At 36.0% G+C, this 20,470-nt stretch overlaps 1 protein-coding gene and 1 long non-coding RNA gene across 2 annotated transcripts; both read left to right on the top strand.

The window, feature by feature from the left end:
* Positions 1 to 1,245: 1,245 nt before the first annotated feature.
* On the top strand, positions 1,246 to 17,651 carry gpr206 (P2Y purinoceptor 14). Its single transcript, XM_065281669.1, has 3 exons — positions 1,246 to 1,341; positions 2,648 to 3,069; positions 15,468 to 17,651. The coding sequence occupies exons 2-3, from the start codon at positions 2,648 to 2,650 to the stop codon at positions 16,162 to 16,164; spliced, it is 1,119 nt and encodes a 372-aa protein (XP_065137741.1). The 5' UTR covers positions 1,246 to 1,341; the 3' UTR covers positions 16,165 to 17,651.
* Positions 10,571 to 12,170, top strand: LOC135771430 (uncharacterized). The gene is made up of 2 exons (XR_010542912.1): positions 10,571 to 10,843; positions 11,306 to 12,170. It is a non-coding gene; the product is annotated as an uncharacterized lncRNA (long non-coding RNA).
* Positions 17,652 to 20,470: the final 2,819 nt, after the last annotated feature.

Genomic DNA, 20,470 nt, shown 5'->3' with positions numbered 1-20,470 from the left:
ACTAAAAATAAATTGATAAACATGCACAGTACAAATGTCCGCAAATGCTTATTTGAAGATTTATGTCTTCCCTTATCATTTACTCATCAACCCTCAAACCACCAGCCTTTTTTTGCATTTCTTTCTGACTAATAATCTCATCAAGGCCGGCGCCCCCTCACCAGCACCACCACTATCTTGCCCTCTCAGGTCACCATTAATGTTTAATGGAATTTTAATGATAAAAAATGCTATTTAAAAATCACATTTGCCAAGTGTATTGACTTCCTAGAGTGAACAATATGCTAAAATAGCAATATTTAATAGCAAGGTCGAATTTTGATTGGTCGCTTGAGTAAGCGTGATCCCCCACCCTAATAAAATTACGTAAAATTTATTGAACTATGGAAAGCAAACACGAAGACTATGAAAGAAACTACAGCAACTGCCACGACCTCTGGGTCTGAGCTCCAAATAAGCAGTGTTGTGCTATGTAGGTTAACACAGTCTCACCCCATTTCGTCAATATTTGACGACACTTGACCATTCGTCATATGTTGACGTGAAGGGTATACCTTTCGCGTCATTTTTTGACGAACTGGGGACTTCAATACTATTACGTCCGTTGCATTCTCTTTCCTATTTTATTACCATTTGCGCGTCGGTTTAGGGTTAGATTACGCAAAATTAAACAGTGTACGCGAAATTAAACAGTGTACGCGAAATTAAACAGTTGTCACCTGGCGTTGGGGTTAGAAACAGTTGTCACCTGGCGTTGGGGTTAGAGTTAGGTTTGGGTAGGGATGTCTTTATGTAAATCTAACCCTAAACCGACGCACAAATGGTAATAAAATAGGAAAGAGAATGCAACGGACGTAATAGTATTGAAGTCCCCAGTTCGTCAAAAAATGACGCGAAAGGTATACCCTTCACGTCAACATATGACGAATGGTCAAGTGTCGTCAAATATTGACGAAATGGGGTGAGACTGTAGGTATGCATTTTTTGTTGTTGTACTGTATGAAGTAAGATTGGTCAGAGCTCTGTAAGTTGCTCACTACAGTTGAAATTTTTCTGGTTGTATTACCGGGATGTTTGTTTATACAGCGTTAAAACTTAAGGAACGTACCACAACTATATGTATTTTCTAGCTGAGAGAATTATATTTATTCATGTGATTGCCCCCTCATGGTATTTCAGACGCCCCCTCATCAGCGCTCAGCTGCCGCCGGCACTGACTCTCATCATATACATAATTTCCTCATTGTTCGAGCATGCAAAAGGAAGTTGAGGTGAAGAGAAGTACAAACAGCTACTGTACATTACAGATCAGTGGACTGTGTGGCAACAAGAGGATTTCAAGTAAGTTAAATATGATTATTTGAGATATGTTTAACACACAAACAAATAAATCATTTATATATATAGTTAGTAACTATGCACTGTGATTACTGTATCCAAGTTTTTTTTATCTATCTTTTATCTACATTAATAAGCTAGTTGCATCTTTTCATCATATAATAATTTAGTGGTGCAATACTGCTTTTAAGTGTCAATTTTGAGTGATAAATGTGTTGTTTAGTGAAATGTGTTAAATATGATACTGTAGAGTTTTACTGAACACTTTGTGGCAAAGTTCATGAACATGATAAACTTTGAGGAACACATTTAGAAAAGTCTGCACTCTAATAAACTATGGTGGATTTTAGCGCTCGTATGTGACCCTGGACCACAAAACCAGTCATAAGTCGCACTTGTCAATTTAATATCTAACAATACATTGTATGGGTCGAAATGAATGTTGATATTGATTAATGATATCTGATATTATCAAAATAATTAGGATATTAAGTAAAGATCATGTGCCATGAATATATGTTGTACATTTCCTAATGTAAATATATAAAAAAATATATACATAATATGTACTTTAAAAATGATTGTCTCAAAATTTTGATTGTTTTGCACCCTCTGATTCCATTTTTTTTTATTGTTGTATCTCAGACAAATATTGTCCTATTTTGAGTATGTATGTCTGGGTTCGTGTTCCAGGGTCACATATTTGCTTTTCGTGAAAAGAATCTGACCATAAAGTCTTATCTCTTGTTGATCTTATCTCAATTTGCACCAGAGGTGTAAATGTGATATGTAAAGCTTATTAAGTAGCTAACGGAAAAGTGTGCTTTAAAATATCATCATTGCAAAAACTACATTTAATGTATGACTTACTGATCTTATGTATGTGAAAATTATATTCAATATTACTCTATGCTGTTATGGCGCCACAACAATTAAGTATATATTACATTACACTTTACAAAGGGTTGGTCAATGATTACAAAATAATGAACATAGGGCATTGTTTACAATTTGTGATTTATTTCCTCTTATAAAATTAGTTTAACATATGCAACCCTGTCTGTGATCCAGGCTAAAGTCTCATAATCTAATTATGAGATGAGGAGCATCAAAGTTTGAATTCACTTATTGATTTCAATATTTAACATAACCTTACTCAGTAATAAATATATCAAGTTTATATTTTTTTAAAAAGGTTCATGTAAGCTGATTTTATGTGGAAAACAGTAAATTACAAAGAAACGATAGCTTTACATTTATAGTCAAGTTTGCTTTTATTTCTCATTTTATGTCTCTTGTTGATGTGCAGATGGAGTCACCAGTTACACAACTTCTGAGAACATCAGAGGCTCTTACCAACTTTACCACCGCAGTGGATGACACGATAACAAAGAACATGACTAACACAACAACAAATTATTCTGAGGTTTCATCTCACCCCGTTTTCATATTTGCATACTCGCTGGTGTTTCTTATCAGCCTGCTGCTGAATTGTGTCACAATGAGGGTTTATTTTTGCACCAATCAACGCGTCCATTCCAGTGTCACGGTCTACCTGAAGAACCTAGCTGCAGCTGACTTTTTCCTTTGCCTTTGTTTACCTTTGCGCATTGCTAACTATACCAACTATTCAGTAACCATGCGCAACATATACTGCAGCTTTGGAGCAACGGCCTTCTATTTAAACATGTATGCAAGCATTCTCTTCATGGACTTTATTGCTGCAAACAGGTAACCATAACATGCATGACCTAATTATTTTCCTTTGGGTTTGCTGTACATGAAAGCATATATATATATATATATATATATATATATATATATATATATATATATATATATATACACATATACACACACACTCACCAGCCTTTTTACACTCTTAAAACAAATGTGTTAAAAACACACATTTTATTTTTACACATGTTGTGAGCGTGCTCAGGCACAACACATAATGAGTAAATTTAACACAGAATTTAACACACACTATTTAGCGACTTAGCTGTTCAATGACTAAGCTAAACATTTTGGCATTTCTTCGTAATATTTCTCTGTCCCTCATTGACCTATCGCAAGCCTTGATCCCCTCATCTAAGTCAGTTTGCGGCGTATCAACCCGTTGATAGGGATGTTGCGGTGACAGATTTTTTCCACCGGTTAATCAATGTGTAAAAAAAAACGGTAATCCCGGTGTCACAGGGGTTGCGTGTCGGGGATTTAGGGTGGCCGAAAATGCGGTCGTGCTGTAGACGAGCACACATCTCAATTTACTTTCACTTTAATTAGCGGCAATTCAGTGGCATTTGTTTGAATTAATCATGGGTTCATCATTTTATTAATAATAAAAATACACAAAACAATATGACACTCGCTTGTACACACATCTTTGTTGCAAAATGAATAATAACTTCACACACCATGCAAAAACTAAACAAAAACACGTATGAAACTATTTTAAAGTGCATTTATTACCAAAATGAACCACTGCACACAATGTGCAAGTATCAAACAAGAAATTATATTTTAAAAAATCACTATTCGTTAAACAAAGTGCCTGCCTTTTTCAACAACAAAATCACTGCACACATCGCACAACCATCAAATATGAAACAAACAATATCAAAAACCGAATAATCACTGGACACTTAAGTGCAAAAAAATTATAGAAAAATGTAACCCACGTTAAGCTGTTTTTTTCTTTACAAAAAGAGGTAGGCCTATTAACTGCATACACTGTGGAAAAATTATAAATAAATGAGAAACAATAAACGAAAAATCTTCATTTTTTAAATTGAAACAGGAAACAAAATGTGATCACACTGCATTTCTGGATTCAAAAGAGATCTTGTTGGGGAACACTTGCTCGGATGCGCAGCATGTTGCACAAACACAAAAATATTTTTTGGCTACTTTTGCCAAAACGGGGAGACTATCTAGATTTTCCGACTTAGCGTTAATGGAGAACCAGGGCTCCTGAACATAAATTGCAACTTCTGTGACCACCCTTTCAGGAATAGTCAGTGTTGATGCAGCACCTGTTTTCTTTTTAATAAACTTGCTAGTGTTTTCCTCTTGTGCAGTGGCTTAGCGCTTTCATCCTTATTTCCTTCTTCCTGTTCTGTCACGGGTTGTGTTGACTGTTCTCTCCTACCCAAAATGGCCGCTTCTTCCTCAATTATCCTCCTGGTCTCTTCAACATTTGGATCGTAGTTACCACGGTAGCGCGGGTCCAGAAAATTCGCTTTGCACTTGCTTTCTTCAGGCAACGCTTCATATTTCTCATCTAAAATAGCTATGATGCCGGCTTTTAGGTTGGCTGTCAGTTGTCCATCCTCATTTGATGGGGCCAAAGTGTCCTCTTTAATGAGATGCAACATAGGCAGAAACGATGACACAATAACATAGTTCTCGCCGGACAGAATGTCAGTGATCTCACTTACTGGTTTAAACGTGTTATTTACTGATTGCAAAACATCCTCGTCTTGCCATGTGATGCTCGCATTTGCTTACGGTTATCTGCAAGTACTAGATTGATGGCTGGCCTCTGCTCTAGCATCCTATTAATCATTTTCTGCTTCGTATTGAAAAAAATAAAAAACATTTGTTATAGCCGAATTATAACCAGTCGTTATGCAATTTAAAAATATTGTTTATTATACTTATTAATTATCGTTGTTTTAATGGTTTTTATTGACAGATGCTTTTGTCACAAACTATTTGAGGCTACAATAAACTTACCGTCACCTGCGAGTGTTCAGGAGGGCCAAGCTACTAGATAGTTTATTCTCGTCTGATCCCCAATCACTTAGGGCCTCCTGCAAAGCGTCGGCCAAGTTAGCTGCAGTGTGATCCTCTGTCAAAAAACTAGCTGGTATACACATTTTTGTATACAACACAATTTTGTATAGCATTTATAATTGTTATAGGCTACTTAATCTCTCTTTTTCAGTTAGAGACATTTGAATTTGAGATTCTGGAAATGAGATTTAGGTTTTGCAGACCCGTCAGGTCGGGAAATAAAGCAGGTGAACACAGAGTGTATTTTAAGCGGTTGGTGAATAGAAACTTGTGGGAGCTAAATGAAAAAAAAAAAACAGTCCCGCGCAGACCTCCTTAAACATAGGTGTGTATGTGTGTGTCCCAGATAAATATGAATTAAAAAAAGGAATAAAGTTCAAAAGCCGGACTGTAATAAGAGCATAAATGCCTGTAATATGTTACCACTATAGTACTTGATCTGCTTAAAATGATTTCATTGATATATGCCTATAAAGGTGTTAAATTATTTAAAATTAAAATTAATTTTTTGATCTCAGCACACAATCAGAAAATCAGAAAACCCGTGGTTATTATTTTTTTCATTTTAGTTCAGGAATAAATAATGGAAAAACAAGTCGATTGAACGAATGATACACGGACCCATCATATTCCATGATTATAGGCCTATTGCGGTTGCAAACAGACAAAGAAACAGCAGAACAACCATGTTTTGGCCATTTTTTATGCCGTCTTTCGTCTTTTAAATAGGAAATAAAAACAATGTTGCTTGCGAGAGGATCAGATAGCCTATACTAGGCTAATTCAAAATAAGACACCTAAGTGTGATAACAGCAGCTAGTCCGCCATCTACTGGCTAAAAAAAATATTGGCCCGCGGCTGACCCCTGCTATAGGCTAAAGTTTAAACACGGCTGTGGGGACGTGCCAGTGGTCAGGTGCTATGACTGGTAGGCGGGTTAAACACTGTGTATCACTGGTAACACTGACTATCGCAACAAGCCTACCCATGGGTACGTTTCCACTTTCTCTCTGGTCTGTTACCTGTTTACCCTGTGTTGGGTTTTTTAAAGGTCTGGGCCCGGTTGCATAAAGCACCTTAAGTGTAATTTTCCCTTAAGTTCACCCTTATGTTTCCCTTAAAATTAAGGGTGTTGCAGAAAAACCCGTAAGTTTTTTCTGTTGCGTCTCCATGGCAACAATAGTATTCTATAACAACAAACCGGGGTCGCTGTCATGAAACACTTTACAATTACCTTTACCTAAGAGAACCATTTAAGGGATTATATGCAAAACACTTTAATTATTCTCTTACAGTAGTTAAGGGGAATTTACCCCTTAAGTGTCATACTTAAGGGAAAAACTTAAGGTGCTTTATGCAACCGGGCCCTGGGGCTTTCTTATGCGGTCTGCCTTGTCTCTACCCAATAGGGTGTTTTGGTGTGGTTCTCAGGCTAACGTGTTTTCTAACATTTCTAAAGACATACCATACTGGTTGGTATTGTTCAGTTTTTTTCAGTGTGCACGGCGACTTTATTTCTCACATGTTTTCATGTACTATGGCTTTTCGCTACTCGCTTGCTGAACTGATATGGCTGAACACATCGCTGCCGTTACCAGAAAGTACTTACAATTGCTGTCGCAGGCTTGGGATTGCCCATCGTTGACGCTATGCTCATCGCGGCTCTCATCACAAATTTTGTTCTGTCAGTCGTTGTCGATCTCGTGCTGCTGACCAAATATCCATTGTTTGGCCTTTTGTCCACCTCTCCCATGCTAGATTAGATGCTGGAGTTAACTTCTGTTATCTTGCATCTCTGGAATATTCACCAATCTTCACCAATTCTCCATTTCTTCACTCTTTGTCTTCCAACATGCTGTTTTGAAATACTAAACATTCATTTAAAGTAGTTTGGGTTAGTATACTGATATAACATAAAGACCAAGAACATAATCCATGATGAGATTAGAAATATTTGATTAAAACATTTTCATTTATAAGTGAATACATGCATGACTAAATAGAAGGTTTCTCTGTCTATCACAATACCTCACACATTCTTTTGTGGTCGTAAAACTCTAATCTTGATGTGTTGCCATAGTCACAAGAGGCCTTGCTTTGCTTCTGAGTGTTAAAAAGCAGTTTGGGGGGGGGGTAGTGTTTCAGACCCCGGAGCCTAGCCTGCTTGTAGTGGTGTTTTTGGCAGCTTGTTTTAATTTTAGTTTTAGTCTAGTCTTTGTGTCAAGCTGTCATTTTAGTTTTTATTAGTCCTCCTTTTAGTCTAGTAAAGTTTTAGTCGACTAAAAGTCTGGGCATTTTAGTCTTTTTAGTCAGAATTATCCATGACTATTTTTGTCTAGTTTTAGTCAACAAAAACTGATGACATTTTAGTCTAGTTTTAGTCAGTGAAAATTGTATTTTAGTCTCTTTTTAGTAATGCAATTCTATTAAACCCATATAGTATAATGACCTAGAAAAACCATTTTTCTTTAGCCAAACCCTTTTCAAACAAAAGTCTTGTTATATTATGTATACCTATTATAGACAAATACATCCATTCCAGTCATGGTTTAATCAAATACTCAAAACAGAAGTAGTCTCAGCAAAAACACACACTCTCGGCCGCTGCTGGGGGCAAAAGGGGGCCCAAATATGACTTTTAGGGTGGTGCCCCACTTTAGTTAAAAAAACAACAAAATCACACACAACTATAATATGTGTGAGAATACAACTTTATTAAAATGCTATTGTTATCATTTATAATTGTATTTTGATAGCAACACAAACTTCAATTATACAAATATGCAAGTATATATTATAGCCTATATTTCTGCATCTGTACCTGTATAGTTAATGGACTTTGGCGTAATCTAATGTGACAAAGCTGATCTTACATATCAGTATAAATCCTAGCAATTTTGGAGAATTACTATATGTCTTTCTTGTAAGTAAATTAAAAGTCAGCTTTAAGAATACAACAGATGTTTATTACCCACAAAAGTTGGTATGTATGGTTATGTTCTTAATAATAGAGGTGTTTGATTGATTTAAAGGTGCTTTAAGCGAATTCACGTGTTTTAGGCCATAAAACATTTTTTTGTTTCATAAAGTAAACATCTCCTCACTATCTGCTAGCTGCCTGTCCTCTGAACACACTGTAAAAAAATGCGGTGTAGACAGCAGGCTCCACAAACTACAACAAAAACAAAGTGGTCAAACCTACCACCACGAAACATTACAAACGTGTTCCAGGCAATACATGGATATCAGCTGACGTCACTCACTTGTCTACCGCCATTTTGAGGACCTGAAGTGATCGCAAAAGAACTAGAAGCTATGCCTTCAATATGCTGTGAGCATCAAAATCGCTATTTTAACTCTTTCACCGCCAGCGTTTTAAAAAAAAGTTGCCTTCCAGAAAAAAAAAACGTTCCATCCTACCTTCAGTGTTCTTTTGTAATCAGCTTTTGAATATTGGTAGGTTTCTGCAAAAACACCACATTTTGGGCCTTTTGTTTAGTGCTGGCTTCTGGGCACTGATTCGACCATGGAGGCCATTTCGAGACAAAATCCGACAAACTGTTCTGGTTGACACAGGGATTTCACTTGACCAGGTCTCGTGGAGCTCTGCTGCAGTGGAAAATGGGCTGGCCTTGGATTTTTTTCAGCCAACAAACAGTCCTCTCGAGCAGTTGTCTTCCGCGGTTTGCCTGACCTGGGCTTGTCAAAAACGTATCCAGTCTCTTCAAATCTTTTTTTCTATCCTCTGTAGTTGACTCTGAGACACATTGAAGGTGTCTGCCACATCAGCAGTGGATCTGGTCTTCAGCCTCTTGATAATCAAAACTTTAGTCTCAGGGTGAATCTTCCTCTAGAAAGTTCTAGTTGCAGTTGATGTGAAGGTCTAGTGTACTAGACCTTCACACCTGAGACCTAATTGATCCATTATTAGTCACAGATCAAGCTCATATCACAAGGCACTTACTGTATGTCTTTGCAAAAATTGACTCAATGGGCTTTACCAAGCTGTGAATATTAGAATACTTTTTGACAGTTTCGTTTTGTACTGAAACGTTATTACAAAAGCTGTTGGGATTAAAATGAGCCATTTCTTGAAAACAAATTTTGATTAGAAATATATTTTAGCGGCACTTCATCTCAATTTGTACACAAGCAACAAGACTTTTGTCAGAAAGTGTATATGAAACGCACATTTGCAGACCATTTTAAACAATAGACTGACACAAAGACATTATTTAGTATTATTACACGGCTCTCTGGAATGCTTGATTCTGATTGGTCAGTTGAGACATTTGCAGGTTCGTTCTTTTCAAATAATAACCGCTCCAAAATAATAACGCATAGCCGGACTACTTGCACGAGTAAAATCGCTCCGCGCCAATAAAGATCAATAAAGATTACTGTCTGTTTGGCGCCATCTTGTGACAAACACTGGACAACCACGACAAGACACAGAGAGCTTACTGAGACTGAACTTGACAAAATAGAGCATGACAGCTACGAAGCCAACACAAAAAAAAATACAGAATGGGCATTAAAACTTCTCAAAGACTGGTTAAAGAGAAAAAATGGAGACAGACAAGTATGAAGCAGAGGATCTTAATAAGGTATTACGATCATTTTATGCATCTGTGCAAAGTTTTGCGGAAGGATAAAAATGTTAATTTAAAACAAATATGCCAATAAAATTTTTCAAATTCATATTCATGTCCAGTTTTTTTTCTTATGTGGCAAGTAGCCGTGTAATAAGCGGGATAATGTAGAGGCAGCCGGTAGTTATTGGGAAATAAGCCCCTTCAGTGTGATACAAGACCCTCCGCTTGGGTGCTGATCACACTGTCGGGGCTTATTTCCCAATAACTACCGGCTGCCTCTACATTATCCCTTACTCATTTGACATACAACACCGTCGGAATGGTCCTCTTTCTCCACACTTGTAAACACTGGGGCGTAGTTTCGCATACATAATCCGTGACCTCTTGATGTGATAATGTATTGCGTGAGGTCGCGCTGGCGCATCACAGGACAGGAGATAGACGAGAAATTGTGGTTTAAAAGTGCTTTTTTTGTAAAAAATGAAAATCGTTTCGCTAGATAAGACCCGTGTGCGTTGTTTGGGATCGTTTAGAGTGTTTTGAAACTCCGTTGAAAAAAACTGTTAAGTGTTGAGTTAAGTGTTGGGGTCCTTTAAAGTCCATTAAAATGAGAAAAATCCTGCAATATTTTCCTCAAAAAACATAATTTCTTCTCAACTGAACAAAGAAAGACATCAACATTTTGGATGACAGTGGTGAGTAAATTATCAGGATTTTTTTAAGAAAATTGACTAATCCTTAAACCAAACATTCACTTCAGATATAACAGATTATAGGTCATACCTGCGTGAATTCTTGTCAAAACAGATATTTTTAAAACTGTAATTTTGTGTAGATGTCTATTCACCTTATTTTCCACGACAACAAGGGCGGCGCCATTGCGCTCATTTTGTCATCGTACTTCCGGCTGCATATGATGAGCAGCTGAGGCAGTGGCTGAAGGCGACGCGTTAAACTTAAAAAGCTCACTCAAGCGCCTTTATGTTTGTTTCTTACCAATTTTAATGGACGGGGAGCCGACTGAGGAACACCCTAATCCCAAGTAATGGTTCGACTACGATGTTCCGGTAACTTTAAACCACGCCGGGTGTTGAAAAGGTGGTCAGTTTCAGGTAAGCTATCTTAGCTTAATGTGCTCTTCGCCTAACGTTAGATTTGTGATGTCCGTTCTACGAATAAAGTTAAGATCAGTAACGTTTGTTTATAAAATGCAATTATTTTGAATGATTTTCATTGCCCACCTGTATTTTTATATTTAAGATAAGACAGCAATATATTATAGTACATTACATTCTTACAGTAGCTCACGTGATTCATACAAGTTACAGAGATTTCAGATGCTAGGAGGTCAGTTAATTTCTCATTCAGATATTGATGATAATGACCTATTAAACGACATATTATTTAACATTGAAGTTAGAGGTTGTGTGTATAATGTTACTGTCTCTTTTTAATACATCTCTCTCACACACTGTTCTGTTTAAGTATGGATGTCATTTATAAATTAATTCTCATGATGCAAGTTTCTTTTAAATACTAACATAAAAATGTTTATGGTTAAATTATTTTCACAGATGCATTGATGTTTAGTGATGCAATGGACAACTGTGAGGATGATATACAATCAACGTGTTCCTAAACTGTGATGCAGAAACACAATGGGAGGATCAATCCGTCTCTGAACACAACTACACTTTAAAATCACAACTCAACCTGAAGCAACCTACATCTGATATGGGAAAACAACCTTGCAGTTTCCCGGACAGGGCTTATGCTGGTCCCAGGCTAAAATGCTTATTTGAGCTACAATAATTTAAAAACACCTTGTACTGACATACCTCAACATATATGAGTGCCATTGTTTTGTCACAAGATGTGGTTTGTTTGTAAAAACTAAAATGTCCTAATATAATTAAGGCCTAGTCCTGTAAACCCTGTCCGAGAACTGCTTCAATGTTTCTGCTTCATGTGTTGAGCTGGCACAAATGTACATATCTCTGCTGAGAAACAACCATCTTTGTCAGCTTTACACAGGGTTGATATTGCATGCATTACATTCAGTCGCTAAGCACATCACCAGTACATACACATACAGCTTCCAGATAAACACTTGGGATCAGCTCCTGATGACTCTGATAAAGCTGTGTCTTAATTCATTGCAGGGTGGTCTTGCCGAAAAGTTAGTTGTTTCTTAGTCCATAGTTATTTTTATAAACCTTTACAATTTGACCTGATTTTACCTGTTGTAAAGTTACATTAAACCTTCATACAGTTTGTTATCAGATGTCATGCAGTGATATTAAACATTTACAATGTGATCTGTTGTGCATTTATATTAAACCTTTATAATGTGATCAGATATTACCTGCCATGCAGTTATATTAAACCTTTACAATGTGATCAGATGTTGTGCATTTATATTAAACCTTTACAATGTGATCAGATGTTGTGCAGTTATATTAAACATTTACAATGTGATCTGTTGTGCATTTATATTAAACCTTTATAATGTGATCAGATATTACCTGCCATGCAGTTATATTAAACCTTTACAATGTGATCAGATGTTGTGCATTTATATTAAACCTTTACAATGTGACCAGATGTTGTGCAGTTATATTAAACATTTACAATGTGATCAGATGTTGTGCATTTATATTAAACATTTACAATGTGATCAGATGTTACCAGTCATGCATTTATATAAAACCTTTACAATGTGATCAGATATTGTGCAGTTATATTAAATCTTTACAATGTGATCAGATGTTACCTGTCATGCAGTTATATAAACCTTTACAGTGTGATCAGATATTATCTGTAAGGAATTTCTTAAACCATATGTGAGCTTTGTAGATTCCACTTAAAAGGATTTAAGTCTCCTGATTTGAAGGAATAAGTTTTGGCAAGTTTGCAAATGAATTCTATCATGGTACATTACCACATAAAAACGAAATAGTTATTGGACTGGATGCACATTTGCTTTAAAAAAAAAGGACGAAATCACTGTGTAAATATTGGTAGGCATAATTACTTTAATAATGCTGCTCCATCAACTCCTTCTGACACGACGAGGTAATAAAATATGTCTCATAGGTTACTTGCCGCGGCTGCTCCATATCTTCTAACCACGAGACGATTGATGGGACATTATAAGACTATCCGAGCGTCGTATCAAGTTTTCTCCGTGCTCCTAATTCAAAACATTTACAGCAGTTGCGATATTTGTCATTTAGCTAAAGTTATAGTGAACTACGAACAATCTTTTAACCACCAAACTAGCTCCCGAATGCACTGTGCCATATTAGCAGCGGAAGTCGGTTGACAAAATGCGGAAGAGCGAAGAATTGAAAAGGGGCGTGGCGGAATAAGGTGAATATATCGGGTAGCGCACTCACCCGTTTGTGTGCATGCGCTTCAGACGTCAGTGTCAGGAAGATCACTTTTGAGTCTTGTCACTCTTAATAACTCTTTTAACATCAATCAGGTCTTGAACTTTATCTCTCTTAATAATTATTTTAACATAAAGCCAGTCTATTTTCTATCATTTCTGCATGCTTTAAAAAAGAAACCAAATACGAACAAGTGAATGAAGATGCATCTTTGCTTTAGATTATGGATTTGGGACGGTACACCTCTCAGGAAACATACAGATAAAGATAATTTTAGATGTTTAATGACCATTAAGAGCATTGGATTCCCTAGACGAGAGCTTAATGTTCTTATTTTTATAAAAACCTCTAACTCATCTAGACAGTGCAGGTCACTTGCTGTGCCTCAATTCATCCACCTGTGGGCTAGAAATTGTGTGTTGCGTTAATCGCGCATTAATACAATACGTATTAATAAATTTGTGTTAACGCGTTATTAATGTGTATAGACTCTTTTTCCTATTTGTAGTGGAGAAGAGTGGTACCCTGTGGAGTCTTCTGCTGTTGTAGCCCATCCGCCTCAAGGTTGTGTGTGTTGTGGCTTCACAAATGCTTTGCTGCATACTTTGGTTGTAACTTGTGGTTATTTCAGTCAAAGTTGCTCTTCTATCAGCTTGAATCATTCTCCTCTGACCTCTAGCATCAACAAGGCATTTTCGACCACAGGACTGCCGCATAGTGGATGTTTTTCCCTTTTCACACCATTCTTTGTAAACCCTAGAAATGGTTGTGCGTGAAAATCTCAGTAACTGAGCAGATTGTGAAATACTCAGACCGGCGCGTCTGGCACCAACAACCATGCCACGCTCAAAATTGTTTAAATCACCTTTCTTTCCCATTCTGACATTCAGTTTGAAGTTTAGGGGGCATATTACAGAAACTTTCTATCTTAGGTCTTAACTTAAGATATGATGTGTTAAATTAAGATTTTTCACAAATTCATATTACAGAAGCAAATCTTAAGCTGATTTAGGATTCTTATCTCACCAAATCTTATCTCATCTCTAGTTAGGAAATCCTAAATTGCTCAATCATGTTCAGCTATTAACTGTGAGGTCTGTTACCAAGCAACCAGCAATGCGTGAGCTGCTGCTACATTTTATGAAATGCATTGTAATCATAGTCTGTGTTTTTTATTAGTGTTTTAGCACATAATCTGTGAGTTACCATTAAAGTTAAACATTTAGCAAATGTGACTTACAAAAATGAAAAAAAAAAAAAACTATTCTTCCTATGTGTTAGGATACTACTGTACATTTCAACATTTGATAGAGACATGAGAAGAAATAAATGCTGAGTCAGTTTGTACTGTATTCATCATGATCCCATCAAGTGTTCACGGATAAGATAACTTAACTGTTTTTTAATAATGAGTGAGATTAAAAGATAGCTTCACTAGTGAGAAACATTTTGATTATGTGATTGTGTGAAGGTAAAAAAAACATTGAAAGAGTAATCAAAAAACAAACATTGCTGCAATTTGTTAAATGTAATGTCATTCTTCCGCAGCTCTATCATAATGTGATTGTTTCAGCTGGCTATCATTAAAGTTTTAAGTTAGGACACCTGTGATGTTACCGTAAAGTTAGGATCGTTTTTAGGATGTTTTGTCAAGTTAGGATGCTTCTGTAATACCACTTTCCTGTCTGCAGTTAAGATAAGAAAATGCATTTAGGAATGTCATTTTTTAATAGCTTTTGTCTTAAATGAGGTCCTAACTGAAATTACAATGGTTACCAAACATTTAAGATAAGATTTTAAAGTTAGGATTTTACTGTAATACGCACCCAGGAGATTGTCTTGACCAGGACCACACCCCTAAATGCATTGAAGCAACTGCCATGTGATTGGTTGATTAGATAATTGCATTAATGAGAAATTGAATGGGTGTTCCTAATAATCCTTTAGGTGAGTGTATATGATATTTCGTTTACTATTACAAACAAAAATACAGGTTAATCAGAGTCACTGCATGTTGCCTGAATAACATTATAATTTATTATAACCTACAAACATCACAAGTGGATACACATTTTTTCATGCAATTTGTTTAAATATTTATTAAATTACATTTATTATGCATTATATTTTATTGTGTACTGGTAAATGTGTTTTACACAGTCATTGTGTACATAGTTAAGCATAATGTGTAAGTACCAACACAAAAATTGAACCCTTTTACACATCAATTTTAAGAGTGTATAACATTTGAAATGGATCAAAAAAGTTTGAAGACAACTTTTAATATTTAATAATTGTAATATTTAGTGATATTTCATTCTTTATATTTATTTTTTCAACTTAGGTACCTGAAAATTGCCCGGCCATTGGAGACTCATGCTCTGCAGATGGTTCGTACTGCACGCCACATTTCCATAGCAGCTTGGCTGTCCTTAGTATCATTGGCTTCGGTCTACTTGTTCGCATTTATCAAGACCTCTTGGAGTTACGATAAAAATGTTAATAAAATTGGTTGTGATTCTATACACAGTAACCAGGTCAAGGTGATATACAAAATCACCCACACAGTGTCCATGTTGCTCTTTGTATGTGTGCTGGTTTCTCTGATACTTCTGTACTGGGGTACTTTAAAAAAGATCAGACAAGTTCAGTTGTCCACACAAGCCACATCCAGCAGCCATAAATTCGACAAGTCCAAGCGTAACATGCTGGTTCTCGTGGTGGTTTTCTGCGTGTGCTTTGTGCCCTATCATCTGGTAAGGCTTCCCTATGCATTCTTCAAACCTAATACGAAAGACCGGATAGCCCATGCATTTTACATCCTAAAGGAGCTGACTGTGTTGCTTTCAGTGCTAAATGCTTGCTTGGATCCGCTCATTTACTTTATCTTCTGCAAGTCCTTCAGAGCGCAGCTAAATGTCAGAAAAAAGACAGACTCGTCAGTATCCAATGAAAATTATGGGCAGCAAAGGAGATTGAGCAACGTGTTGAGCTACATTGAGACAAAGGTGTCCACGCTAAGACGTGAAAGTGTCATTTAGGCTAACATTTTGGCTTTATAAACAAAAATGTCACATGAAATGTGTAATGTCGCGTAAATGTAAAGTATAATAAAATTATTATTATTATTATTAAGATAGGATTTGTTGTCTTCTACATTATTTTTATTCCACACAATTATGCATGCAAAATCTAAGCATTCAAGAAATGAACATAAAGGATACAATACCTGCTTTAAACATCTGCTCGCCTGATCATTTACCTCAAACTTTTTCATTTTTTGAGATATTTTAAAAATTCACCAGTTCATAAACTGGGATTATGACTGAACAGCTCTATTTCGAGGTGTAGTGCAATGTTGTTATAATATGATAGAAATAAATGCATCATTTTCTGCCTGTTTGTTGCATGCAAAACCATGTTTTTTTCAGATTTATTATACATTGATATACACAAAACTTCAAGTGCCTCAAGCTCACATCTTAACGCAATATGTATGCCAGCAGATTGGTCCTTTGATAGGCCTGTTTGTCAATCAGCTTGCATGCTTCCTCCAGCTTTCATGTAGATTAAAATCAACTATGTCATGTATTTATAGCAAATAGCAACAGTGTATAAGTAAGTAAAAAAAGTGTGACAAATAAAATAAAGACTTTTTTAAATGTAGTGCAAGGTTATTTTGGTAAAGAAGCAGTGTACAGCTCAATGTAAAGATATAACCAGTGGCCGGATGCATAACCGTAGATGTGAAGTTAAGACTGTGTCTAAAGAACAAAGTAGCAGTTAGTTAGGGCTAATCAGTCCTACTATTTGGATTTAAATGAGACTGATCTATCATAACATACTTTAAACAGTAATGATCAGTCTTGAAGAAAAAAAGATGACTAACTTTTAATTAACATTTTTGGCTAAGAAGTTTATGCAACCGGCCATAGTAGTACAGAAATGGCATTATACGAAATCCAAGTGGCATTATGTGTGCAAAGGTATCAGACGACAAGAGGCATTGTATAAACATAAAGGATTGTACAACTGAGACAAAAGAAATGATAATGACAAATGGTACAGTGCATTATATGTGTGATTATTGTACAGTGCAGTTAGTTTCTATTTTGAAATGTGTCCATAATAAAGTATGTATTGCTCATCACTGTCTTTGTTTGAGTTAAATATGTTGGCAGTGCCAAATGTGTCTTAACAGTAGAAAGCCTTGCTAGTTTCGCAGCAATAAAAAACAACAGCAGAAGCAGTTTAAGCTGATCTGAGACCAAACATATGGACTTTTAAAGCAACACTAAAGAGTTTTGGCTCTTTGCTCCCCCTACAGGTTAGACGCGTAATTGTTCATTAGCACTGTCGTAAATACTGCAGCATAGCTGGCTCTGATTGGATTGTAGGTCTGCCGTAAAGCAAGTTTTTGTAGTTTTCACTCGAACTACAGGACCACTACCTGACGGTTGGAAACTTCTTCAGTGCGGTTTTGGCCGATAGAGGGCTGCAAAGCGAATGTGAAAGTGCCATTCACCCTTTTTTGAGTGGACGAACCATTGAAACTTTTTTGGAAACGTTATTTTAAGGTAAAAAAAAAACTCTTTGGTGTTGCTTTAATATTCATTAAAATCCCAAAAGATTATTCCAAAATATTACTGATTTGTATTTGTGTACTGTACCTGAGGTGGCCATACCTGAATATATTGAATAATAATTACCTAATAAAGTTGTCTTTAAGACTAGGATCTTTATTTATGTATAGATGTTGTGTATTGTTACTATTATTGGTTAATTGTTTTAAAGATGCAGTGTGTAAATTTTAGCGACATCTAGTGGTGAGGTTGCGAATTGCAACCAACCAGTCCACTGCTCACCCCGCACTTTTTGAGAAGCTACGGGAGCCGCCACCAGAAAAACATGTAATTGTCGGAGACAACTTAGTAAAAAAGTTTGTCCGTTAAGGGCTTCTGTAGAAACATGGCGGCACAAAATGGCGACTTCCACGTAAGGGGACACTCTTGTATGTAGATAAAAACGTCTCATTCTAAGGTGATAAAAACATAATGGGTTCATTATAAAAAGGTCTTTATACACCCCTGATTATATAGTTTTGTATATTATTTTGCATTTCTGTCAAGAGATCTTTCTAAAAAATACACACTGCACCTTTAATGTAGATAGTGAAACATATGGGAAAGATTGTCTATTTTGCAAAATGATTTTTTTTTTTCAAATTAAAAACTTGGTAAAAACTTTGTTTGTATTGTGTATGTTACATTGTATCTATTTACAGTATTATAATAATTACATTAATGAGCCTATTAAATAGATTCAGGTGTACATGGCACTGATAAAGGGATGAAGTACATTTTGGTACCAAAGAGATCTTATTACAGTAGTAGTACCTTCAAGGTACATACTGGAAAAAATGTAAATATATGCACTTTTAAAACGGATGTGTTAAAAACAACACATAAGTGCTGATTCTGGGACAACACACTAAATGTGTTGCCCCAGAATCCACCCATCTATTGAAACAACACATTTTGTGTTACTTTTAACACAACTTGTGTTTCATTTTAGCACAAAATCAACACAAAAAAATGACAAAAGCTTAACACAAAAAGATGTGTAAAAAATTAACACATCCTTTCTAAGAGTGTGGTACATACACTGTGTTAGTTTTTTTTTTAAAGGGTACAGCCCCAGTGTCATCTTGGGGCCATTTCCTTTATCTTTATTTTCTGACAGCATCCTAACTAAAAGGCAGGAGACAATGTTTTTACATAAGAGTGAATTAGAAGAACACTTTTTTTAATAGTAGGTAGATGTCATATATTTACACATTAACATAAGTTTCACTTCTTGTTATCGTGCTAAATGTGCACAGAAGCGAACGGTTGTTAGAAAAACACGTTATGTTTCTCAATAAACACACGTACACACTTCTCTTACGTTTGTGGGAATGAAAGGATGAATTTCGTGAGTGCAAGTGCATTGAGTAAAACATTTACGTATCTTTCATTCCATAAAGTTTACTGTATAATTTGCTTTTAACCATTTTAGTGATATGTTACCACCTTAACCCTACCCCAAACCTTACCCTAAACCCAAATCTTACCCTTAACCCAAACCTTACCCTAAACCCAAACTCTGTGCTGCAGCCGCGGTCCTCTCTGGAGTATATGAAGTAAAGTAAAGAGAAGTATTGAAGTTATTAATCCAAGAGTTTGATCCGCGTTGATCCGGCTTCCCTCTGTCACGGCACGCTTTTTTCATTTCAAACGTACACAAAATGACGGAAATGGAAATGACGCAAATATGTCACGTGGCACTCAAAGAGCCAATGAGCTTTTGATATCACTGCCGTAAAGCAATGTGTCGTGAAGCTTCTTGAGGCGGGATATTTGAATTCACATTAACGAACGCGCGGTCTGACTTTATGGTGGCTGATGAGAACTCGGATCAAGATCGCTGGATAAAGGGCTGAATTTGTATCTGTTCCTCGCAATCGTATGAATTTTGAAGATGTGGATTACAGCAAATGAATAAAAGTAACATCTTTTGTGACTTTATGTTGTATTTTGTTGTAATTATTGCTTAGTAGTATTACTAACGTATTGCATGGAGAAAACGCATTTTTTTTGTGTCATGGCAAACAAACTAAATATAAATACAGAAATGCTATTCATTTTAAAGTTTTAAAATGTTAAATATTGTGAAATTCTCTGAATATCATAATCATTTCATTAGGTAAATGGGTAAACTGTCTTAAATAAATAAGCCAGAAAATATGACTGAAAACATGTCATTGTATGAGTAAGAAACGTCAATGCCCGCAATTTTAATATTTATGAATAGGGATAACTTACGTACAAATTTGTACGTTTGTAAAGCTGAAAATACGTAAATAATTTACGTATTAGTCCTATCAAAACGTCAATATTGTACGTTTCAGTGTGTTTTAAACGCAAGTAAATGTACGTATTGTACAACCACACTGAAACGTAAAAATACACACGTATTCTCATGAGATCATGTTGCGTTCACATATGTGATTCATAGCTTCAAACCACATTTCAATTGTGCATGCAAACAGGTCTGTGTGAAGATGTAATTAAGGATTTCTAAATGCAATTCACTGATAAAATATTTGTTGTTATTGGGTTACAGAATGCCTTCTAGAACTCAAAACATTCAGAGGATGCATGACAAGTCACGCTTTGCTTTGTTTATCACAGATTTGTTTTGGGATATAAATGATGATTGCCACTAAAAGAACGATACTTTAGCACAGTGAACTGAAACCAACCCGCTCTCTCTTAGATCAGGAAATGATAGCCCAGAAAGTGCATG

This window comes from Paramisgurnus dabryanus, chromosome 8 (assembly GCF_030506205.2).
Source record: "Paramisgurnus dabryanus chromosome 8, PD_genome_1.1, whole genome shotgun sequence".
Taxonomy (NCBI): Eukaryota; Metazoa; Chordata; class Actinopteri; order Cypriniformes; family Cobitidae; genus Paramisgurnus; species Paramisgurnus dabryanus.
This window is presented reverse-complemented; position numbering and strand designations above follow the sequence as displayed.